General features: G+C 41.2%; 1 protein-coding gene across 1 annotated transcript in view; it reads left to right on the top strand.

Moving 5' to 3' along the window:
- PSTPIP2 (proline-serine-threonine phosphatase interacting protein 2) overlaps positions 1-26,500 on the top strand; it is an 84,170-nt gene that overhangs the window by 49,965 nt on the left and 7,705 nt on the right. Inside the window, exons 2-9 of the mRNA XM_082667585.1 lie at positions 663-763; positions 5,816-5,893; positions 10,185-10,219; positions 11,638-11,744; positions 16,463-16,525; positions 23,583-23,681; positions 24,263-24,308; positions 25,112-25,191. Coding sequence (XP_082523711.1) covers positions 663-763; positions 5,816-5,893; positions 10,185-10,219; positions 11,638-11,744; positions 16,463-16,525; positions 23,583-23,681; positions 24,263-24,308; positions 25,112-25,191 — 609 coding nt within the window. The remainder of the gene's footprint in view (positions 1-662; positions 764-5,815; positions 5,894-10,184; positions 10,220-11,637; positions 11,745-16,462; positions 16,526-23,582; positions 23,682-24,262; positions 24,309-25,111; positions 25,192-26,500) is intronic.

The raw sequence follows: 26,500 nt of genomic DNA, 5'->3' as shown, positions 1-26,500 counted from the left end.
AATAGGAATAAATGGCTGCTTAAAATTTTTAAAAATTCCTTTCCCCCAAAGTGGGGCCAGCCCATCGGGGCCTGCTGGCTGCTGGGCTTAGCTTCCTGCTGCAGTGGGAAGCCGGCCTCCCTCTCGCAATGCTGGGGCGTGGCTCAACAGTGCCCTCGACCCTCACACCAGGCTTCTTGGCTTTGGGAAGAGATGTCAGGGTCAAGCTCTGTGACAGGTGTGAGGACACAGTGAACACTGTGTATCCCTGGTTAAAATGGACCTGTGGTGTATGAGTTTCCCCCCGTGGGATAGAGGGTCACTCAGCAGAAGGCTGGAAGGGGGCTCAGTTCCTGCTCCCTGCCTGGCCTGATCAGGGCATGTGGGGACCCAGGGAGGGGCCCCAAGCCCAGCCAGCTCCCTCGTCCATGTGCCTCTCAGTCCTTTGTCACTTCCTTCCTGTTTCATGGCCCTATGGTTTCATAATTTTAAAAACTCTTCCATAGCTACATGCACTCTGAACTTCTTCTATTTTGTCCTTTTTGGTCACATGTGCCTTGGAGGTAAGTGTTTCAGCAACTCCCCATGGCCAGCTTCCCTGTGCCCTGCCCTGTCCACGCTTCAGGCCTCGGGGCTGCCGTCACCGCACTCCCCGTCTCACACAGTGTTGTTTTTCTCACCAGAGTTCAGACATCCTCAGCAGCATTGGCTATGAGACCATCATCCAGCATCTGAACAATGGCCGCAAGAACTGCAAAGAGTTTGAAGACTTTTTAAAAGAAAGGTACATGTTGTTTCTCTCTGAAGACAGAGGGTGGACAAAACACTCCCACACAGACAAGGACAGTTTACTGGTTTTGTTTGTTTTTAATGATCCACAAAACCCTCTGCTGTAAAGTTATGGAACGATCCCCAAGAAGTAAATGATATCTTTGTCCTAAAGCTTTTAGGAAGCTGTTCAAGAGATAAGATTTATGAATGAAACAGCAAACAAAATATAATAAAATACTAAGTTTTGTGATACGTATGATACTGAAAGACCTCACGGGAGAGGAGAGCTTGGGACGACTGGCAAAAACGGAGGGCCAGCGTCATGGAGGAGGAGATCTTGAAGTGTCCCTTAACTCGAGGAAGAGATGGTTTTGGTCTGTGGAGGAACACCCAGGTGTCTATGGGAGGGCGACAAGCAGGGCCTGTGCAGAGACAGGGAGGCAGAGCCTGGCTCAGAGACCACTGAGCTGCAGTGGTGGGAAAGATGCAGGGGCCAGTAGTGGTGCTCCGCAGGGTGGTGGGCTTGGTGGCCTGGGGGGATCTGGCATGCTTTAGAGGATTCCCTCCGCTCCCCTTCTCTTCCCTTCCTTTCCTTTTTTTTTTTTTTTTTTTTTTTGCAGTACGCAGGCCTCTCACTGTTGTGGCCTCTCCCGTTGCGGAGCACAGGCTCCGGACATGCAGGCTCAGCAGCCATGGCTCACGGGCCCTGCCGCTCCGCGGCATGTGGGATCCTCCCAGACCGGGACACGAACCCGTGTCCCCTGCATCGGCAGGTGGACTCTCAACCACTGCGCCACCAGGGAAGCCCAAAATGCATCCTTTTTTACAACTAGAGTCAGTTTCAGGTGTGTTTCACTCTACATTATCAGGAGTGGGCAAAAAATTTAGAAATAGAATCCAAGAGTAGAGGCCCAAGAAAACACAGGATTCTTGCTCAAGCTGTGGTAGTGAAGGGAAGGTAATATATAAGATCAGAAGGGCAGAAAAGAGAATTCGCACGCATGGTTTCAGAGCAAGTAGATAGGGTTGCCCACAGTACCAGGAGCAAGGTAAACCCAAATGACGCAACAGCCGTGCAAATTACCTCGGCCAAAAAAAAGGAGGGAGAGAAGAAGGGAGAGAGGGAGGAAGGAAGATATGAAGTCAAAAAGAGCAAAAGAACCAGGGCCACAAACTCAAGAACAGATAGACAAAGCCACTCCAAAATCTGGGTAACTGATCCCAAGTAGAAAATTTACCAAAAGGGAATAATAAAAGTATTCAGAGAGAGAATCCAGGAAAAATTTCATGGAATGTAGAAGAACTAAATAGACCTGAAGGACACACACTATAAACCAGGAAACATTGATACACAGTAATCAATATTGATTATGATTATTTAAGAGTCAACATTAACATTCATCCTGGTTAAGTTATTTAGTTAAAGAAAGAATACTTCAAGTATCTAGGAAAGAAATGAACCAAGTTTTTGAAATAGGAATGAGCAGCAGGGAATCTGGATGGCCTTGAGTTTCTCTTCAATGACGGAAGCCAATGGAACAAGTTCAGCAGAGTTCTGAGGGAAAGTTTAAGAACATTCATTACACCAGCGAGGTTGTCATTCAGATATAAAGGCCACACCATCATCAAAAAGTCTACAAATAATAAATGTTGGAGAGGGTGTGGAGAAAAGGGAATCCTCCTACACTGTTGGTAAGGATGTAAATTGGTGCAGCCACTGTGGAGAACAGTATGGGGGTTCCTCAGAAAACTAAAAATTGAGTTACTGTATGATCCAGCAGTCCCATTCCGGAGCATATATCTGGAAGAGACGAAGACTCTAATTTGAAAAGATACATGCACCCCAGGGTTCATTGCAGCACTATTTACAAGAGCCAAGACATGGAAGCAACCTAAATGTCCATCAACAGATGAATGGATAAAGAACCTGTGGTACATATATACAATGGAACACTACTCAGTCGTAGAAAAGAATAAAATAATGCCATTTGCGGCAACATGGATCAACATAGAGATTATCATACTAAGTGAAGTAAGACAGAGAAAGACAAATATCCTATGATAACACTTACAGGTGGAATCTAGAAAAGATAAAAATAAACTTATTTACAAAACAGAAACAGACTCACAGACATAGAAAACAAACTTATTATGGTTACCAAAGGAGAAAGGTGGGGGGAGGATAAATTAGGTGTGTGAGGTTAACAGATACACACTACTATATATAAAATAGATAAACAACAAGTACCTACTGTATAGCACTGGGAACTATATTGGATATCTTGTAATAACCTGTAATGGAAAAGAAACTGAAAAATAACATATAGATATATGTGTATGTATAACTGAATCACTTTGCTGTACGCCTGAAAGTAACACAACCTGGTAAATCAACTATACTTCAATAAAAAGTAAAAAATAATAATTTCAAATGTGAAGGCCACAGGTAAATGGTTTCAAATATGAAAGAACTCAGGAAATACTGATGCCCTCCCTTCTGAGCCATTTTGGCAAAAGGTCACAAAGTGATGAAATTCAGCCAAAAGATCACAAAGTGAAGAAATGAACCAAAATACAAATCTTAGGGATGGAAAAGCTATGGTAATAGGACTGGTGGTGAGCATCACATCCATTTTAATAAATAGTTAAGACTACACAACTGGGGGAATTATGAATGGAGAACAGCGTGTGTTATAGACACAAATGAAGTAAAAATAATGTAAACATTATCAAGGAGGAGGTGGAGGTACGATAGTGCTAATCATCTCATCCTTTCACGGGCGGGCTGTCAAACATCTGAAACTGTCAAAAACTGAAATAGGTCATTAAAATATTTTAATGTCTCAATCCCCTTAATTATTTTCATAAACTCCTTTTTAGCTTTAGAAGGATATTTTAGGAATTAATTTTTCCTGTGGCAAAGAAACAATTATTTGAAATTCAGCAATTCCTTCAGCTTCCTTTCAGTTTTCTTCTGTGAAATTTAAATAAAATCAGGCTTAATACTTTATTTTTAAATAGCATGTAGAATATAGTCTCATTCTTTTAAAATTACTCATGCCTGTCTGTCCATCCTTCCTGCCTGCATATCTGCATAAAGAAATGTCCATTACAATCATCACCTGGTGTTAATACTAATTATTTTTAGTTGGTGGAATTTTGGACAGTTTGTTGCTTTCTTCTATGTATTTTTCTTTTTCCTTATTTTTGAATAATGAACATGTATCATTTTAATAAAATGGATAAGGTCATTATTTAGAAAGGACAGATGAGAGTGGGAGAAACTTTATAACATGTAAGAATAAGTATTGATATTCATAATAAAGAACTTCTACAAAATAATAGGAAAAAGGCAAAACACTCAGTTAAAAAATTGCGATAGGGCTTCCCTGGTGGCGCAGTGATTGAGAGTCCACCTGCCGATGCAGGGGACGCAGGTTCGTGCCCCTGTCCAGGAGGATTCCACATGCCGCAGAGCGGCTGGGCCCGTGAGCCATGGCCACTGAGCCTGCGCGTCCGGAGCCTGTGCTCCACAACGGGAGAGGCCACAACAGTGAGAGGCCCGCGTACAGGAAAAAAAAAAAAAAAAAATTGGGATGATATGAATAGGTAACTCATAGAAGAATATATACAAATGTCCAATAAATATATAAAATGCATAATCACACTAGAACTCAAGGAAAAGCAAATTAAAATGAGAGTTTTTTTAACCTCTGTCACTAAAGACTGGTAATAATTAAAAAGAAATTATAATATCCAGTGTGGGGGAGGGTTTCTGGGAATGGGACTCTTACACACTTTTGGTGGGAATATAAATTGAGAAGGCTCTTTTGGAGGGCGATTTGGCACTGTTTTCCAAAATTTAAAACACATATTCCTCTGATCTAGTAAATCCACTTTCTCAGAAGTCCTAGCCTAGAGAAACATTCTCAGAGATGCCCATGAATATCTGTCTGAGGATGTTCATTTAGCTTTTTTTGGCAGTAATGAAAAAACAAATAGGTGACCCTGAACTGTGGAAAACTCCATATTATGAACATGGTGGTTAGCATGTACTGATAAGGAAAGATCTATATGATGTATTCATTACTAGGTGAAAAACAGAACAGCAAATAATAGAATGATCTCAAGTATGTAACCGTTGTGTATTTGTGAGATATAGTTATGTAAATGCAGAAAAAGGACTGGAAAGGTACATACCAAGCTTAGCAGTGGCTCCCTCTGGGGAGAGGAGTGGGATTGGGGGATAGCGTGAAGGGGGACTTTTTGTGTTTTATTCCATATGACTTTGTGTTGTGTGAATCTTTTGCAGTGAGAATGTATTCATAATATACTTTTTTTTTTTTAATTTGAAGAAAGTGGGGTAGATGAGCTTAAAGGGTTTAGATAAGGCTGGGGCTGGGACACAAAGTGGAGATGGTGACAGAGGGCCATGAGGCTAGGGGAAGGGGGGAAGTGAGGGATGTTTTGTGCTTTACACAGACCTGTGCCACACCGAGTAACAAGCAGATGTTCTTGTGAGACATGCCAACTTCAGGGTTTATATTCCGAAATTCCCCTCTCTTTGGTATGGTTTAGCTGTGTATTTGAATTGACTATGAATGAGGAACTCTATAGGTTGGTTAAAGGATACCCTTAGAGAAGATGGGAGGGGTGGGCCTTAGGATTGCAGCATTTCGTGGAAATATCTTTTACTCCACTTAAAAAAGGTATATTTTATATCTATATAGATTTATATAGATTATTTATATAAATTATGGATCATAGTTTTGAAAATTATTCTGTAATGTGCTAGCCAGTATTGGTCAAGGGGCCATGCTTGGTCTGGCTTTAATATTCAAGCTAGAGACTTTTTGCTGGAGAAGAACACCTTAGAGATGAAGGCCACTGTTCTTTTACAGTTCCTCCTGGTTCTATAGAGGGGAGTTTCACATTTTAGAGAATTGTGTCATATCTGAGCTTCTACTGTCAAGGGTACAGTTTTGCCTTCAAGGGAAGTGCCATGTGTTTGAAATAAGAATCAGCCCTGAGAAGGACTCATAACCCTCTTTTATGTTCCTTTTAGGGCATCAATTGAAGAGAAATATGGCAAAGATCTGCTCGGCCTCTCTAGGAAGAAGCCATGTGGACAGTCTGAGACCAAGTAGGTGCCACATTTCTTTCTGGTTTCTAGGTTGGCTGATACCACTCAGGAGCCCCCATCACTTCAGCAGGCAGAGCTGGCCAGTAGGGTGAAGTGTGTTGGGTGAAAAAAAAATTTTAATTTTTTTTATTTCCAGTTGTGAAAAATATATAGAAAAATAGAAAGAAAGCTGAAATGAATTATGAAGCCATAACCCATTAATATTTTATAAATTTTCCTTGAAGACCTTTCCTATGTATACTTTTTATAGGTAGAATTATACATAATTTTATGCTAGAAGTTTAATAGAGAGGGTATTCTTGTTTTATTTATATGTATATATATATGTGTGTGTGTGTGTGTATAAAACACACCCATAGTTTGTGATAGCTACAAGAGACTCTCTTTGCACTATTTCATAGTTCTCACCACCAGTGTGAGATTTCTTTACCATAATTATTTATTCTTCCATCATTCATTGAATACTCTGAGGATACAGAGATGGCCAGACATGGTGCCTACTTTAGGAACGCACTCCCTCGTATACAGGGCTGGCTTCCTGGGCAGTCGTATAGGATCTCACACATAGATAGGCTTCATAATTGGTTTAATGCTCTTTGCTGTCACTATTTGAAATTCTTAGATTTATAAACAAGGGGTCCTACATTTTCATTTTGCAGTGGGCCTCACAAATTTTGTAGCCAGTCCTACAAATTTGGAAATTTCTAAATTCCTTCTCTAACATAGCATACTGAGGGAGACTAGGGGGAAATTGTTTAGGCAGACCTTTGAAGATCTCTGCAGATGTAATCACACCTCATGCTGACATGCACACTGCTTTGGCTGTGCTGTAGACAGCTGCAGAGACACCCTGAGGTCTGTGTCCCCTCAGAGGTAGTACAGGGAGCAGACAAGACATTGCCCTTCCCCTTCTCTTCTCTTGATCCTAAGACGCACACACACACACACACACACACACACACACACACTCACTTATCCCAGACTACAAAGTACTGGATTATTGAGGAGGAGGAAAACATTGGGAGATATTTAAAATATTAACAGTTACATAAACCTTAAAAACTTGTTACCCTCAGACAGAGGAAATTAGTACAAGGAGAATTTGTTTGTTGATTATATTCTATATATTTTTGATGTTTTAAATGAAAAAATTTAAAACACACTGAAAAGTAAAAAGACAAACGTAATGAATGGCTGTGAATCCATCACCCAGATTTAACAATTATTCATACTTGTCATATTTTCTTAATGTAGTTTTTTGGTGTTTAAACCTGGAGTCAGCTATTTTTCCACATATTTCTCCAGGTTTTCCTTTCATGATTAATCATATTTAGAGATGAAACTCTGAGTTCTAGAGTTGGTCATTGTCACAGAGGTGTCACTGTTTCTAGGCTGTTTCAGGGGACAGATTTTAAAAGCCTGAGTTCATAATGATATTTCCAATTCTAATTAACTTTACAGTTCACTTAACTTCTTTCATTTTATATTTATTTCCTCTTGCACTGAAAAATCTTGGTTCCTGACAATATTAGCAGAATTATTTGCTTTATATGACAATATATAGTAAAATGTTTCAAAATAATAATATTAAACTGCTACTAACAATAAAACTTCTGAATGAAACTTAACATTTCTTTGCAGTTCTTTTTGCAGTTCTTCTTGACCTTATATCCCTCTAAGAACACTGTGTTCTAAGGTCATGTAAAATACTATTTTCTGTGTGATTATGTAAACAGTTTTATATATAGTTAAGTTTGTTTGTTTTAAATTTTAAGGATTAATTTCTTTTCCTGCTTGGTTTAGTTTCTTTTTTGAATATGTAAAACATTTCTATGTTCGAGGTCAGAATTGCATAGTATTAGGTAGGTTTCACTGTTATTCAAGGAGGGTTTAGATACTTTCAAGGAAGATTAGTGGGTCAGTTGATCCAAAAACTTGTTTATTCATAAAGAAGCATAAGCCATTTGGGAAGATATCCAAAAAAATTTTAGGTGATGTGATGGAAAATAGCCATATTCTCTCACATAGTACTTCTTGAAAAATATATTTGGCAGAATGAGTCTGATCCAAAGTGATATTTCTTGCACATTTGACTTAAACTTGGTAAATTCATTAAGAGACTATAGCGCCATTCTCTTCTGTGACGAAAGCCCGTCAGTTTTCCTTCTAAGAATTCCTCAGAGAGGAAGGTGCAACAGGATATGAGACCTGGGGACTGTGTTTCCAAGGTGGAAGTGAAAGGCCATTCAGGTACTTCTGTTTTTGTCACCTCCAGGGTGACCTTTAGGAAGGTGCCCTAGATGAGAGTGCACGACTTTGTTTGTCCAGGGACTAAATAGGATTTTTTCACCTCATCGACCACTTTGAGAGACTTCGGCTTTCTGATGGGCCCTGTTAGGGTTTAAGGCCAAAGTGCTTATTAAAAGGTGGCAGAATATTTTCTTTTCCCACAGTTAAGGAGAACACCAGGGAGAAGAGGGCATGGACGTTGAGAGAACACCATCCCCAAGGTTCAGATTCTATCCTCAGATTGTCGTCAGTTTTGGACATGGGAAACAGCAATAAAGTGATGGTGTGGGACAACAAAGCTGATGACAAACTAAAGGGAGTTTGGGGCTTCTATCTTAGTGGTGTTTTAGGCAGTCACTTAGGGTAGGAGAAAAATTTTAGACCCTGAACAGACTTTATCTCTAAGTCACTTTCCAACTCCACAGCTCACTATGGGGAAGACTTCTAGTTGTATCTGCAGCCATAGCCATCTTTCTCCCTCACTAATTCCAGTCATAAGTCTGCTCCCCAGTGGGGCTCATTCATCCTTCTGGGCCACTTGTGCCTTTGTTTGGATATGGACACTTTTCTAGTGCATTGCATTCCTTGAAAAATTGTATCATAAGATGGATAAAGTGTATGGAGACTGTGCAGTTATGTTTTTCTGCTTAGTGTGTTTGTAATAACTGGGAATGTTTATGTGAGAAAAGGCAGGGAGAAATAAGAACACTTTGTTTTGGGACAAATAAACAGAGTGAGAAAAATGAGGTGTAGCTAAAAGAAGGGGCCAGCTGGAAGATACAAGGGTTATTAGTTTGCAAAATAGCAGAACTTTCCACCTACATATATACATATAGAATATGATCCATGATCCCATGCTGTTGTGGCTAGGGGCTGGGGGACCATGACTTCACTAAGTCCCATTCCTTCTTGAGTGGCTGGAGTGAGCCCAGTGAGATATGCTTCCATGAAAGCGGCAGTGAGCAAGAAAATCCCCAGGGCCACTTCACCTTAAAAGGAGGCTTTTTTTTTTTTTAATTTTTTTTTTGTGTGTGTGATAAGTGAGCCTCTCACTGTTGTGGCCTATTCCGTTGCGGAGCACAGGCTCCAGACGCACAGGCTCAGCGGTCATGGCTCACGGGCCCAGCCACTCCGCGGCATGTGGGATCTTCCCGGACCGGGGCACGAACCTGTGCCCCCTGCATTGGCAGGCGGACTCTCAACCACTGCACCACCAGGGAAGCCCTAAAAGGAGGCTTACTAAGGAAGTGTAGGATGGGGGTGAACTAAAACCATGGGCAAGGGCGAGCTATAAGGGAGGAGGAGCCATGAGTTATGAGGGAAAGGCGCAGGGAGACGGAGAGAAGGTATGAAAAATGAGTTTGGTCTTCTCCACAGAAACTGTGAGGTAAGAAATGTGTCTTGTTTTAAGCTGCTAAATTTGTGGTAGTTTGTTCATCAGCGGTGGAACACTAAATCGATGTGTTTAATGTCTGTCTCCTCTGTTAAGACTCTTAAGTCTGGGACAATATCTGTCTTGTACTGTTGAATCACCAACATCTATTGCAATGCCTTGGCCCATAGTTTATGTGCAGTAAGTATGTGTTGATTGAAGAATGGATGAAAAAGGAGGTGATCAGGAGCCACAGTTTGAATCCTTCCTTTATGTATTCATATTTCTAATTACCATACTTTAAAGAATGACTGGTATTCTTATGAGAAAGGGACCATAACTCCCATATTATTGTTGGGAGAAATGAAGCATAAAGAATTTTGGCATCTGGCTCCACCCAGGTAGACAGTGAAGCATTTATGATGCTTGTGCCTGGGACTGAAAGGGTAAGAGAGAGGAAACTGGACTGAAGAAGTCTTGATCTTTTGGTGTCTTCTCAAGCTCCCAGGCAAAGATCAGACCGTAGGCTATCAGTTAAGATGTGGGCTGGGAGAAACACACAATGGCATTATAATAAGGTTATACAGCCAATTTCCAGAACCGAAATTATATATGTGCTTTTTTTTTAAGCACCCTGAAGCGGGCCCTTGACGTCTTCAAGCTACGTAAGTGATTCTTTAAAAATGTATTTGCTGTCTTTGGCAAGCTCTGTGTCTGTCGTCAAAGGTGCGTTTTAATTTGAACAGCAATCTCATACTGGGTGAAAAAAAAAAAAATCAGAGCAACTCCTAAGGTGAGGAATAGCCCTTCAGAGTTGAAATGAGCTGGAGAACGGTCCACACTTGCACGTTATGATGTACATTTGACTTACGTAGGGCAGTGGTTCTCACACTGCAAACTCAGGGTGAGGCCCTGGCACTGATCTTCCAGGGGTCCTGTCCAGTTCTAGTATTCCCTGGGCCTGTTACTCAGAATTTAAGACTTTAAGTCCTTCTGTTCTTCATGCTTCCAAGCTAAGGGCTTTAATGTGGCACAGTATGTGCTTAACATGTTTCTGTAGCTAGTTGAGTGGTTCTAGACATCTTTCCGTTTCAGTTCATGCAGATCTGTCTCACTCTTACATTTAAAATATTTTTATTCTACAAAATGCCACATTTCCTCCAGAAAGGTGATACTGATTTTTTCCCCACCAACAATGCTGTTTTTCCCCATGCTTGCCAATACCAAGAATTTTTACACTTTAAAAATTTTGCCAAACTGAAAGGTAAAAAGTGATAGTTTTCAGGGTTTTAAAGCTTTGTGTTTTTTCAGTAGTTTTAAGGCTGAATACATTTTCAAATGTTTACTGGCTATTTGGCCAATCTTTTTAAAAATTTCATGTTTTTTAACCATTTAAAAAATACTGGAGTATATATATTTATTTTGATTTGTGAAAGCCCTTTGTTACATAAATTGCAAATATTTTTTCCAGTTTGTCATGTACCTTCTAACCTTGTTCAAGGTTATTTGACACACACGCAAGTTTAAAATTTTTTCTTAGGTCAAATCTGTCAGTCTTTCTAGCTTTAATGCCATCTTCAGTTTGTTTTCTTAGAACAAGAAAGGTAAGCATTTCGGTTTTTCTATTAAAAAAGTAAGCCGTGCTTATTACAAAGAAAATAAAGGGAAAAACACCAATAATCTTTCTATCCAGAGATAAATTTCTTATGGGCTCATGAGATTTTAGAGATGGAAAGAACCTTAGAGTCATGTAATGAGAAATAGGATCGAATTTGAAATTGTAATGGGTTTAGTAATGTGTGCTAGCATGCAAGCTCCATGAGCTTCTCCCTGGCCCTGGGCATGCACTAGGTTAGTAGCAGTTAGTGGTAGGAAGCTAAGCTAAAGGTTTGCCAGCTCGGTCTTGGTGGCCAGGGCAATGCTGGGCACATGGAGGGGCTCAATAAATGTTGGTGACCAAGTGAAGCAGGTTAACTTTACCACTTGCCCTAGCGTTTTGTATGTATTTAAACTTTTTGTATAGTTTCTTTGGTTTGAAATCAGACATGTGTAGATCTTTTTTTTTTTTAAATTCTTTTTGCAGAAATAGACAGTGTGGCACAAAATCACATTCAGCTTGCACAGACTCTAAGAGAAGAGGCCAGGAAGATGGAAGAATTCAGGGAAAAGCAAAAGTTACAGCGAAAAAAGGTTGGGTTTACGTATGTGTTAAGATGTTGCCGTTCTTCCAGCAGAAAATTCCAGGCTTGTTTGTTCATTAAACTCCTTGACCCATTTCCTGCCCTCAAGCACCCACACTCTTCTTTTAACCTATGAGATTATTTACTGGGAACCATACGGGCACTCAGTCTAGATGGTGATGCCTCTGTGCCCATTTGCACGTTAGGGCGGTTCTTTTTTAATTGCTGTAAGAGTCAGGGATCCAGCCTGCTTTCCTCTTCTTTTTATATCTGCTGCCACTGTTTAAACTATGACTGGAAAGGGGAACCCCTCTGTCTTCATAAGGCTCTAGCATGTGCTACCAAGGTGGTAGGTTCTCAGACCACACTCCTCCTCCTGGACAAGGCAGTAAGGGGAGGATAAGAAGTGGAGGGGACCCATGTTCTCCCTGGAGACCATAATGTCGTCCAACCACCCTATTTTACAAATAGGGAAACTGAGGCCCTGGGAAATTCAAGTCTTTTTGGCCTCAAAGCAGATGTTTACAGGCTCTTTTTCATTTATAGGGTTTATTCTGGCCAATTATATGGAAGGAGATGGGAGTGAGCAAGAGTTAATAAAACTGGTAAACATTTGGGAAGTTATAGGCATCAAGAAAAGAAGTCCAGATTTATATTAAAGTGTTCCTTAGACTAGACCACTGTTCTGACTTCCTTCTGTTTTGTTCCTTAAAGACTTGTACATTCAGGTTGGCCTGGCAGCCAGATAGGGCCCTTCCAGAACTTTTACATTTAATTAATTAATTATTTAAATTTGTTGGCCACACCAGAAGCACAGAGTCTTAACCTCTGGACTGCCAACCTCTGGACTGGTCTCCAGGGTTGGAATGAACTTCACGTGGGGGATAAGCTCTTCCCTATTTGGCATCCAAACATTCCTACCCAGGTCTCTCCATACAGCTCTGCATGGACTTTTTGGACATCTTTCTTCATCTTGGCCCTTTAGTGTCTGGAAGTCTGCAGTGTGTATTCAGTAAACAGCTGGCTCTACCCCTACCTCAATCTCAGCAACTTTGCCTGTGGTTCTAAATCAGAGTCTAATTCCAGCTTCCTTGGTGGCCACTTGGCATTCAGAGTGGGTGGCACTATCTTAAGAGCCTGACTGCCTTACATATATTGTCATTTCATGAGCCGCTCTTAACTGCTATACCTCTTATAGGAAGGAAGGGTAGAAACCAACAGTTAAGGAACATCATGTCAGGTGTTTTCACACAAACTCAAGCTTCATGTATGAGGTTTGAGGGGGTGCATCTGACCTAAAGTACTTTTCAGAGCAAAAATAATATGTATATTACACCCATCTACTGGACGGTCAAACTCTTTTTGGCTGACATTGCCAGCCCTACCTGCCTCTCCAAAGGATTTACAATTTTTCAGAAGCAAAATGCCTTAGACAACCAGAGTCTCTGCACACATGATTTCCCCTAAGAGGAGAAGAGGGTCATTTCCTCACATTCTTAAGTGCCCTCGGTTGCCTTAGTTATTTCAGGGAGAGTTTTGTTAATTTTGCAAGGCTTCTGAAACTTCCCTTCCTAGCAGGTTACAAAGACCAAGTTCTCACAGCTAGAAGAACTGTTCTGAATTCTCTTAAGCAACAGAGGCGCCTGGGCTCCTTCCACCACTGTCACCCAAATTCCCTATATTGTGTGCTCTCAAGAGCAGGAAAACACCTTCTGAGCTTTCTTTGCAGAGTCCGAAGTTCATTAATAAATTTGTAATTACTTGTGTCGCAATGAACTCTGGGTTGTTCCACTTCTGTATTGATACCTTTTTTTTTTAAAAAAAGCAAACTTTTGCAGAAAATGTGTTAGTGTTAACTTCTCATTTTCACTGGTCAAACCCTGCATGCGCTGGTCTCTCACTTCTTGGAAATTAAGCCATTTCCAGGAAATCCATCAGTTAGTTTCTTTTAGCAAACTGGGACGGGGGAGGTACAGATGGAATGGCTGGTAGAAGTTTTGGTGAACTCACTTACAGAACTACTGTTTTCTGAGGGTGGTAACCAATGCGGCCATGGCCATCTCTCCCACACAGCATAGAGCATGGCTAGAGAGACTGACGTGACAATAATCATGACAAAGTGTGATGAGCCTTAAAAGGTAGGGAAGTGAAGGTGCCAGCTGAACATGAAGTGGGGACACTTAACCTAATTTATAGGTCTGGGGAGGCCTTCTGGAGGCAGCGACCTTGAAGCTAAAGCCAGCAGAGTGAAAGGCAGTGTGGGTGAGGGCAGAGAGAGAGGAGTCTCTCACCCCTGGAGGTTGGCAGGCAGAGAGGGATCTTCGGAGCCACTCTCAGGAGGCTTGACATTTTAGGTGCTGGAGTTCCTTCCCAGCCCAGAACGTCCTAAGCCTGACAAAGGTAGCATGTGGTCAGTCATCCTCTCCTTTGGTGCCCATATTAAGATAGGGACGATCACAGCAGAATGTTCTGCCTGTGTCGAGAGCAGTCTCCAAAGGGAACCTCTTTGGTCACGCAGGTTTTCACTTCCAGTTTTCAGAGTACAGTCTGAATGTATGTAGACAAACAGACCACTCAGCAGCTCTGTCAGTAATTTACTGCAGGGTCACTTGGGTCATTTATAAATCTCTTCTTCCTTTTCCCCTCCCTCTTGCTTCTCCCCACTTGATAGCATAGAGGATTGTGTTTTTGCACTATTTTGTGTTATTGATAACAAAACATAATCAAATTTCTACTGGAGTTGGTCTAAGCAGAAAGAATGAGTCCTAGAAGAAAAACTTCCCCAAGGAGTCCTGAAAGAGGGGACTTCCCTGGCAGTCCAGTGGTTAAGACTCTGCACTTCCACTGCAGGGGACACGGGTTTGATCCCTGGTTGGGAAACTAAGATCCCACGTACTGCATGGTGCGGTCAAAAAAAAAAGGAGTCCTGAAAGAGAACTCGTGACTTTCTGGGGTCACCATGAATAGGCCACCCTACAAGTGAGTATGGACATGAGGAGACTTAAATCAAGGTGGTATAGCAGACAGAGCTGGACTGGGTGTCACTGAGTGGCCTTGAGCAATATCACCTCATGGGCCCTGGGGATCATACCTGTCAGATGAGAGCTGGACTGCTGCTTTCTAAGATCCTGCCGACATACAAGTGCTAGGAATCTTTGAAGGCAGAGAGAAGAATGGTATGAAGTAGAACTTTGTAGACACGCGAGAGGTGCTTGAAGCAGGTGTTACGTAGAACTTGGAGATAAGGAGGCCTGGCTTGGGCCATAAACTATAAATTAATAGCAGCTCCCAAACAGGAAGAATGGCAGTGTGTATATTCGGAGTAGAAAGGACCACGGATGGACCGACATTGCTAATTGATCTGCTCTGTGGAGCCTGGGAAAATCAGGGTTTATTATTATGAATAAACCCTGCCCCTCCTGGCAGAGGCACATAGATGCTCACGTGAGCCACACAGCTCCCTGTCTTTGATGTCAGGGAGCTGCCCATGAGTCTTTCCCTGTCGGGTCACGTTGGAGCCCTGTCTGTTCTCCATGTCCTCGGAGCCTCCTTGGGACCATTAGCTACCTCCTGGTCCCTCAATTTCATCTGGGCTGGAAGATGGCTGTTCTGTTCCCTGAGGGGCCCTTGGGGCTCCCCCAAGGGAGTTTCGTGTATTCCACAAAGTTCATATTTGAAGTGAGACCATCCCAAACCTTCCATCCAGATATCTTGAAAATCCATCCATGTTTGTGTGCTATGGTAACAGACAAAATCTTAGTTTTCCAGAAGAAAGAGAAATCTTTTAATATCATTTTCAACATTATTTTGGATTATATAATTTTGTATAAGAGCAATGCCATAGCTCATTTTGAATTATTGCATTTCTTGGCCTTTTGGTTTTAAAGAGCTATCATAAGGATAATGATAATGATAATGATTAGGAACAAGGCACAGGAGTCTGGCTGTGCCCAAATCCCGACTCTGCTACTTGTTGAGAGTATTACCTTGGGTGAGTTAATCCATCTCAGTTTACTGTCAAGAAAATGGGGATGAGTACTCACAGTTGTTGTGATGCATGGAAGTTGCTTAGCACATAATAGTGCTTAATAAATGGGAGCTACTGTTATGTCTGAGAGCTACATTTTTATTATTAGCTCCATTATTTTGACTAATAAAAGTATTAACATCACAGCCACAACAAAGAAGTTGCTCCCAAGTGAACTTGAAGAGTAGCTTACCTTTCCTGGATTAGATGGGGTAAAGAGTAGGGGAACAGCTTCTTTTAGCTGTCCCACAAGCATTTCTTCCCTTCATACTGCTTGGGCTCCTTGCTGGTGAAGGACGTGCCATTGACAGATGCCACAGAAGTGAATGTTTCTGAGTCTTTAACTGTGCTGACATAGGCTTACAGAATAAAGACCGCTTTTAAAATATAAATGGTGCTTTAACAAAGTTTTAAAATCTAAGTTCCTTGATTCCAGATTTACTGATGTGGATACTCTAAGATGATCAGTGATTCTCAATAGTGGCTAGTGGCCACCCAGGTTCAAAGGTGGGCAAATTGTTCAGCTTTTCTGTGCTGCAGTCTCCTTACTTGTGAAATGGGAATAATAATAAATAGCACATCTACCCTCTGGGTTGTGTGAGGACTAATTGAGATAAGCCACGTTGAACACTGAGCCCTCAAGATAAGCTGGTGTTAACATTTGGTTTTGATTATTAATAGTGCCTGTTCTCTCTGCACAGACGGAACTTATAATGGATGCTGCCCATAAACAAAAGAGCTTACAATTCAAGAAAACCATGGATGTAAGTCTCACTATGTTGCCTTTTTTTTTTTTTGTAATGTTGATATTTTCTGATATCCTGTGCTATGTGTCAACATATTCCTGAAAATAACATTAGTGCAGTGTTTTAGGGAAAACAGCCTTTGGTGGTTTGACTTTCTATTTAAGGCCTTGGAAAGGTTGAGGATGAAATCAGACAGAAGAAATACAATGATGTTATCTTTCTGGCAACCTGGGAAGGTATAGCAAGTCAACTTAAATATTTCAGACCAGGACATGTATACTTTATGATGTCTTTTATCTTGTTGGGTTTGAGCTTCTTCCCTGTTAAGACTGTTTTGAATCTTCTTCCCTGTTAAGACTGTTTTGAATCTTGATTTCTTACCTATTTTTATTGAGTTTTAAGATATCTGCAAATAGTAAAAGCCTCCTTTACTTTAAGTAATTTATTTTAAAAATGCTTAACAAGATAGAACTAAGAGAAGTTGCTGGGGACCTCACTCTAGCTTTTCATGAATCTCTTAAAAATGAAACTTTGTTACTGGAACATCTGTGACTCCATCTTTGTACAGAAGTATCATCATGATATTCTATGACTATGACATCATATCTGGTAACTTCGTCAAAAAAGAAAATGTCACCAATGTTGATGGCGTATGCAGTCTGTTCTGCATTTTTTATTCTTTGATGCAGAGCACCTGAAAAGCGATTGATAAATAGGGAATGATGTCAGTGTAATGCAGAAATGGTGTTGGTTGATATATGATTACTCCCAGAACTTTTATGTTTTGAGCAATCTGGGGAAAGCTCTCTCACAATTAAAGAGAAAGCCTTATTGAAATATAATTTTCCTATTTCCTCTACCTACATTTAGAGCAATAACAGTGTTAATATTTTTGCTTCAACTGTCAAAAGTAATTTAGAAAACTCAGAAGAGAAAGGAAGACTATTGTATTTACTGATTTTTTGCTTGGTGTGTGTTTTTTCTTGTGCTGTTCTAAGGTTTCTTCTTTTATAATTTTCTTTTGCTTGGAGAACTTCTTTAGCCATTCTTCAGGGTAGGTCTGCTAGTGATAACTACTCTTAGTTTTCCTTTAGTGATTTCCTCTTCATTCTTAAAGGATATCTTCACTGGGTATAGGATTGTGTGTTGACAGTTCTTTTCTTTCAGTACTTGAAAAATGTTGTGCCACTTCCTCGTGGCCTCCATAGTTTCTGATAAGAAAGCTGCTGTAATTCAAACTGATTTTCTCTTATGGATAAGGTGTCATTTCTGCTTTAAGATATGATATTTTCTTTTTTTAGTTCTCAGAAGTTCACCTCTGTGTCTTGTCATGGATTTCTTTGGCTTTATCTTGTTAGGGGTTTGATCAGCTTCTGGAATCTGTAGGTTTATATCTTTTGCCAAATTTGGAAAGTTTTCAGCTATTCTTTCTTTCTTTTTTTTAAACTTTTTATTTTATATTGGAGTATAGCCAATTAACAATGTTGGGATAGTTTCAGGTGCACAGCAAAGGGACTCAGCCATACATATACATGTATCCATTCTTCCCCAAGCTCCCCTCCCATCCAGGCTGCCACATAACATTGAGCAGAGTTCCCTGTGCTATACAGTAGGTCCTTGTTGGTTATCCATTTTATTTTCTTAAAAAATATTTATTTATTTAGGCTGTGCCAGGTCTTGGTTGCAGCACGTGGAATCTTCATTGCAGCATGCAGGATCTTTAGTTGTGGCATGTGGACTCTTAGTTGCAGCATGCATGTGGGATCTAGTTCCCCAACCAGGGATTGAACCCAGGCCCCCTGCATTGGGAACGAGGAGTCTTACCCCCTGGACCACCAGGGAAGTCCCAGTTATCCATTTTAAATATAGCAGTGTGTTCATGTTGATCCCAAACTCCCTAACTATCCTTCCCCCCGGTAACCATAAGTTCATTCTCTAAGTCTGTGAGTCTGTTTCTGTTTTGTAGATAAGTTCATTTGTATCATTTCTTTTTAGATTCTGCATGTAAGGGATATCATATAATATTTATCTTTCTCTGTCTGACTTACTTCACTTAGTATGACAATCTCTAGGTCCATCCATGTTGCTGCAAATGGCATTATTTCATTCTTTTCATCAGTCATTATTTCTTCAAGTACTTTTTCAGCCCACCTTTATCTCCTAGGATTCCAAGGACATGAACGTTAGATCTTTTGTTATGGTGCCAAAGGTTCATGAGGTCCTGTTCATTTTTTTTTCAGCCTATTTGCTCTCTGTTTTTCAGACCAGGTAAATTCTATTGTACTATCTTCTAGTTCACCAATTCTTTCTTCTATCTCTTCCATTCATACATCCATCCTTTCATTTAGTATATTTTTCAGTTCTAAAATTTCCATTTGGTCCTTGTTTATATCTTCTGTTTCTTTGCTGAGATTTTCTTTTTCTTTGCTAAGACTATCAATTTTTTCATGTTTCAAGTGTGTTTGCAAATGTTTATTGAATATTTTTATGATGGCTGCCTTAAAATCTTTGTCAGATAATTGTAACATCTCTGTCTTCTTGGTGTTGACATCTATTGATGGTCTTTATTCATGCAGTTTGAGATCCTCCTGGTTCTTGGTATGATAAGTGATATTCAATTGATTTTGGACATTTTAGGTATTCTGTTGCAAGACTCTGGATCTTATTTAAACCTTCTATTTTAGCTGGCTTCCTCTGACACCACTCGAGCAACTGAGGTGAAGTGCCACCACATAACTGCTATGAGGGGTTCCAGGCCAGGTTCCCCACCTTGGCCTCCACTGACACCATAGGGTCAGTGTGGCCTTGTTACTACTGGGGGTTGATTAAAGTTCTGAATCCCCATTAGACTTCCTCTGACACCACTGCAGCAGGGAGGGGGTGTACCTCATTACTGCCAGCTGGGGGTAGTGGAAGTCCAGGCTCCCCACAGAGTCTCCACTAGCTCTGTGTGTGGGGCTTGTGGGGCTTTGTTACCTCCTGGTGGGGATGAAGGTCCCAGTCCCCTATTGGTCCTTCTCTGATACCACCTCAGCAGGGGAGTTGGGAACCGCATTATAGCCTGGTGAGGGTGGAAGTCTAGACTCCCCACTTGGCCTTTGCTGGATGTGTGGTGGGCGGGAGGGGGGCATGGTTTCTTTATGTGGTGTTTGGCTGCTGTACAACGTGGAGGCTTCTGTCCTGCTGTGCTGCCCCTTTTCTGGTCTTTTGGCTAGAGAGGGGAGGTTTTCATTGGGGCTTTTTTTATTTGTTTATGCCCACTGGCATTTCTTGGTTGTCTGCTGCTTTGGCATTCATTCTGTGATATAAGAGGCCCAAAGAAAACCCAGGGCACTCACTTCTAGGTTTCTCTCTGAGATCAAGGACATCAGCTAATCTGCCTTCTTCTCTCCACCTTTCAGAATCTTATGTTTGTTTTATGTAGAATGTCCAGGGGTTTTAGTTATACTTGTGTGGAGGAATAAGGTAGAGTACATCTGCTCCATTTTCTCTGGAGCCCATATAACCTTTTTTTTTTTTTTTTTGTGGTACACGGGCCTCTCATTGTTGTGACCTCTCCCACCGCGGAGCACAGGCTCCGGACGCGCAGGCTCAGCGGCCATGGCTCATGGGCCCAGCTGCTCCACGGCACGCGGGATCTTCCCGGACCGGGGCACGAACCCGCGTCCCCTGCATCGGCAGGCGGACTCTCAACCACTGCGCCACCAGGGAAGCCCCCCATATAACCTTTTAAAACGATATTTTACGATATGCTTTTAGAGCCATAAATATGATCATAGCCCATCAATCTTACGCTAAGAATCTAAGACTCTATCTTTAGGAAATCATCCAAAATAAGAAAAACAAAATGCACTACCGTGTTCACTACCTATAATGAAAACTACAATGTACATGATTTAGTGACAAAAATGAAGAAAGAGTAAATTGTGTAACCTTTAAAAATATTATTATGAGGACTATGTAACAACAGAGAAAAAGTGCTTAATATGTCATATTAAAAAAACAATGCACGAAAGAGAAAGATTGATAACTGACATTAAAATTTAAGACTTTTTGGGACTTCCCTGGTGGTCCCGTGGCTAAGACTGAGCACTCCCAGTGCAGGGGGGCCCAGGTTTGATCCCTGGTCAGGGAACTAGATCCCATATGCCACAACTAAGAGTTCTCAGGCCACAATTAAGAGTTCGCAAGCTGCAACTAAAAAATCATGTGTGGGGCAACTAAGACCCAGTGCAGTCAAAAAAAAAAGTATAAAAAAGTTTAAGACTTCTTTAGAGCAAAAGAAAAAAATATCATCTTATACGTGATAACAAATGGGAAAAAATATTAGTAACTTATATAATTTATAACCAGTTAGTGTTCCTAGTATAGACTGAACTCTTAAAAATCAATTAAAATGAAGAATGCTCCAAAAAAAATGTAGGTAAAAGACATGAAGTAGAAATGACATATCACCTTAGTAATGAAATAAATACAAATAAAACAAGGCATATGCCAACATTCTCAACTCTAGTATTAGAAAAGGTTAAAAACATTGTCTTATTTTGGTGTTGGTAAGAGCATGAGGCCATATACCCTCACGTACGTGTTTATAGGAGTATGAATTAGTGAAAACAATTACACTTCTAGGAATCTGACCTGTAAATTCACACTACCCAAAATAAAAATCAGAGTATTTTTATGTTATACAAAATGGGAGATAAGGTAAATGTCCACCAGTAGAGAGTTGGTTAAGAAAATTATGGCAGTTATATATGTATGTGTGTGTATTTACAACCATTAAAAGTGTTCAGCTACAGCAAAGCAAAGGAAACCAGAAACAAAAAGAAAAGATAACCCATAGAATGGGAGAAAATACTTGCAAATGAAGTGACCAACAAGGGATTAATCTCCAAAATATTCAAACAGCTCATACAGCTCAATAACAAAAAAAAACAAACAACCCAGTCATAAAATGGGCAGAAGATCTAAATAGAAGAAGACATACAGGTGGCCAGAAAGCTCATGAAAAGATGCTCAACATCACTAATTATTAGAGAAATGCAAACCAAAACTACAATGAGGTATCACTCCACACCAGTCAGAATGGCCATCATCAAAAAATCTACAAACAATAAATGCTGGAGAGGGCTTCCCTGGTGGCGCAGTGGTTGAGAGTCCGCCTGCCGATGCAGGGGACACGAGTTTGTGCTCCGGTCTGGGAAGATCCCACATGCCGTGGAGCAGCTGGGCCCGTGAGCCATGGCCGCTGAGCCTGCGCGTCTGGAGCCTGTGCTCCACAACGGGAGAGGCCACGACAGTGAGAGGCCCGTGTACCCCCCCACCACCAAAAAAAAAAAAAGAAAAAAAATTGCTGGAGAAGATGTGGAGAAAAAAAGGAATCCTCCTACACTGTTGGTGGGAATGTATGTATGGAGGTTCCTTAAAAAACTAAAAATAGAACTACCATATCATCCAGCAATCCCACTCCTGGGCATATATCTGGAGAAAACCATAATTTGAAAAGATACATGCACCCCAATGCTCATTGTAGCACTATTTACAATAGCCAGGACATGGAAACAACCAAATGTCCATCAGTAGAGGAATGGATAAAAAAGATGTGGTACATATATACAATGGAATATTACTCAGCCATAAAAAAGAACTAAATAATGCCATTTGCAGCAACATGGATGGACCTAGAGATTGTCATACTGAGTGAAGTAAGTCAGACACAGAAAGACAAATATATGATATTGCTTATATGTGGAATCTAAAAAAAGGGCACAAATGAACTTATTTACAAAACAGAAACAGACTTAACAGATATTGAAAACAAACTTATGATTACCAACAGGGAGAGGAGGGGAGGGATAAATTGGAAGATTGGGATTGACATACACACATTACTATATATAAAATAGATAACTAATAAGGACCTACTGTATGGCACGGGGAACTCTACTCAATACTCTGTAATGACCTATATGGGAAAAGAATCTAAAAAATAGTGGATATACATGTATATTTATAACTGATTGACTTTGCTGTACAGCAGAAACTAACACAACATTGTAAATCAACAATACTCCAATAAAAATTTTTTTAAAAAGTGTTCAGCTGCAGGCTTCATGCTTGATACAGAGAAGTGTCTATAAGATATTGTTGCATAAGAAAAGAATTGTTGCATGAATATCTTATGTGCTTGTAATTAAGAAAAGTTATGAACTTTTGTTTCTATGGTGTGTAGCAGAGAGAATTATAAGGTTGTTTACTGAAAGGTTAACCCCAACTGAACTGCAAGGGATGCTGAGAAATGTAGGAAAGCACGTGAGATATTTGATGAGCACAAACCATCTCTGCAAAGGTGTCTTGATTCTTAGTCAAGCATTTTTTGGGGGGAGTATCATTTTTATTTATTAGCCAACTGATTCACAGCTTTGCTTTGTTTGAACAAGTTAAGTCTTTGCTTCAAGAGTTGAAACAGAAAATTATTTGATTCACTAACTGTAGTTTGTGAACTATTTTCATACTGCTGATAGTAATGGTAGCACAGGAGAGACCACGGCCTGCTTTTAAACTGGCTAAAACAGAATTCTATAAATCAAGAAGGAACATGACTACCCTTGAGCTACAGAAATGATGGGATTGATGCCCTCCCCGCTGTCCACATGCTATGAGGAGGCACGTTAGAATACTGAAACATAGTTAGAGTTACCAGGACCAAGTGATTGCATCTAAGTTCTGAGGGTTATGAATATTACATATTCACATCCTATAGTTACATAAGTGTTTGATTTTGCCTATTTCAAATTCCATCTTTTGTTTCAGTAAATTTTTAAAGCTCATGTACTTTGTTTTTGCCAAATAGGAGTCGTTACTTCCTTGATCAGGTTGCCACTACATACATGATTTGGAAAAGGGCTGGAGAGACCTTCCAAAGATAGACGAGAAAGAGCATGTCCTCTGAGTGCCCCCAGTCTAGTGGTGATCAGAGCCCTAATCAGTGAGCCCTCTTCTCTCCTGGGCGTGGGGGGCTAGGGTCGCCGTCTGCTTATCTGTTTTGATCCTCTTTTGGCTCATAACTACAAAGGCAAAGAAGAACTACGAGCAGAAATGCCGAGACAAAGATGAAGCAGAGCAGGCTGTCCACCGGAGTGCCAATGTGGCGAACCCGAAGCAACAAGAAAAGGTACCTGGGAGAGCAGACAGCCTGAAAAATCTGAGATTTACATATATCAAGCTAAAGCCAATTAATAGTCTTAATAAAAAATGGACTTGCACTCTGAGCTCCTGGCAATACCCTCCTTCAGGCAATTAGAGTCCTCGGAGCCAGAAAAACCCTTGTCCTATTTTGGGGGTTGGGGAAGAGCTAGAGGAGCATAGCCACAGGGGAGGGGGTTCTGATGTTTTCATATTTTTTTCAAAACTCAGCTCATGTATTCTTTATAGCTAGGCTGCCTCCTGCTTGGGTGTTTTATACATATAATTTTATAAAATCTGGATATAAGATCGTCAGCAATCAGAAGGTAGGGAGGGATATGTTTTTAGGAAGATGTAGGACAAGATGCTCGATGGCTATTTTCCAATGGTGTTAAGATTAGAGGGCAAGTTGAATGACTAACTCATGAGAGAAATATAGGTTAGACTTGAACTACAACTTGTCTCTTCTCAGTCATTGCTTTAAAATCTGTTTTGCCTTTAGAAGCCTAGCCCAGCATTCCTGACCTCTTTTTTTGTTTGTTTGTTTTTGTTTCTGTTTTGTCCTCACAGCTTTTTGTGAAACTGGCAACTTCAAAGACTGCAGTAGAAGACTCAGGTGACGGGTCTGCTCCCAAGGATGGGGGAGGATTGTGGTGGGGCTTATGTTATCCTAAATCTGTCTGAGAAAGGCAGTTTTATATACCATACAATGGTGAATATATACATATACAGTAGGATTAACAAGGTATGAGAAGGGACGGAGGGGGAAACAGGGAAGGAAGAGGGGGGGAAGGGAGAGTATATGGGAACCTGGGAGAGCGGGAGGAAGCAAGTGAGGCAGCAGTTTCTGGCCATTGCTGCCTTAGGTCTTGCCGCCTGACAGGTGACTGAATGGTGGGGGTGGGGGGGAGAGGGGGGGTCAAGTGGCAGCTGCTTTGGACCAGGTGCTCACTCCGATTTATTGGGAACATCTATCTTAAAACCCCTTTTCAGCCCTGATAACTCTTCTCTGCTGTGAAAGAAACAACCAAGTCGTGAGGCCTTGTCATCACTGAAGTCTAAAATCCAAACCAAGTGTTTGCAAAGGCTTCTAATTCCCAGCCACAGTGTCTTGCCGGAGACAAGCCTCTCACAACCGTGGTTGCTTAAGTTTCTGAATCCAAAACTGAAGTAACTTGGTAGTTCACTTTTCTGCACCCCTCATTGTTTGTTTAATTTTCCTGAAAATGGTAAGAGGTGGAAGGAAACCCTGGCTGAGGTTCCTTGTCAGCTTTCACTTTTCCTTCCTTGGAGCATTTCTGGCTAATTGCTTGGTTTTTCTTTATAAAGAATGTGATGCCCACCTTTGCTTACTTTTCATGGGTCTGCGAGCCCCCTCCCATCCGGTTTCCAGACCCAGGCCCCTCCCCTCCATTGCAGACAAGGCGTACATGCTGCACATCAACACTCTGGATAAGGTCCGTGAAGAGTGGCAGAGCGAACACATCAAGGCCTGCGAGGTACCTGGAACCCGAAGGGCGGGTCTTCCTTCCTCTACTTCTGTAGAATTACTTGAGGGCAAATTAGCAATCTGGAATTTAAGTGGAGAGTGGAAGGAATTGGAATGCTTTCCCCCAAACCTTGTCTTTCTGCTTCTTCCCGATCCTGACCATGCTGTCCCACTCTGTTCATGGCCTTGCTCTGATGTTTGATTCACACGGGTATGAAGCAGCTGAATCAATTAACAGTTGATTCATTGATTTCCTATCGAGAGCCTCACCTGTACTTGCTCTGTGACAGAGGAATGCAGATGGCAGGAGAGCTGACCTAGAGTTTTTTATTCTCACACATTTTGTTTCACCATTGCCCCCCTCATTTTCAGCACATGCCTCACAATGACCCAGAGAAAATAAAGACACAACCTGGAAACTTCCTCAAGTTTCTGTCACCCTGTCTACACATTTTCCTTACCAGTGGTTCTCAAAGGGAGGTCTTAGGACCTGTACAAACATCATTGCCTTGTTAGATGCAGATCTTGTTAGAGATGCAGAGATGCAGGTTCTCAGACCAACTCCAGGCCTCTGGAATCAGAAACCCTGGGCATGGGCGCAGTAGTCTCCATGTTAATAAGTCCTGCAGGTGACTCTGCTGTGAATTCAAGCACAAGAACTACTGATCTTCACCACCCTCCCTTCTCCTGTGATAGTGGTAAAGGGCTGCTCTGCCACCACTGGGCTCAGGATCCTCCAGCTGGCTTTCCCCACCCCCTTGCACACAGCTCCCTTTCACAGTGGACTTTTATTATCATTCACACCTCAGCTCCTTCCAGCTTTCAAGCCTGCCACTGCTGCTTCTCCCTTCTCTTCACAGCCAGGCTTCCTGGGGGAATTGCCTGCACATCCTCATTGTCCTGCCTGTCCCAGTGGCTGTGTCTGGGGTCTGCTCCCCTGCAGCTGTTCTCCCAGAGGAACCAGTGGTCCCCTTGGTGTGAGGTCCAGCATGCCTTTGCAGTTTCTAATTTTATTTGACCGGTCTTTAGCACCTGAAACTGTGGGTCCCTCCTAAAACACTCTTTTCTGCTTTACTTCCTTAATTCCACAATCTAATGGAAAAGCCTGAAATAAGAGGATTTTTATATGGTTTTAAAACATGCAAAGCAATATCATATACATCTTATGGATACATACATATTGTCAAAATCTGCATAAGAATGATAAAATTTAGGATAATGGTTATCTCTGGGGGAGGAGGAACATAGTAGAGATTGAAGAAAGCACACAGAGGCTTTAACAGAATCTGAAGCAAATATGGCCAAAAGTTTTGACAAAG

Source organism: Grampus griseus (assembly GCF_964374135.1).
Source record: "Grampus griseus genome assembly, chromosome: 12".
Taxonomy (NCBI): domain Eukaryota; kingdom Metazoa; phylum Chordata; class Mammalia; order Artiodactyla; family Delphinidae; genus Grampus; species Grampus griseus.
Note: the sequence above shows the minus strand (reverse complement) of the source record. Positions and strands in the feature narration are given on the sequence as shown.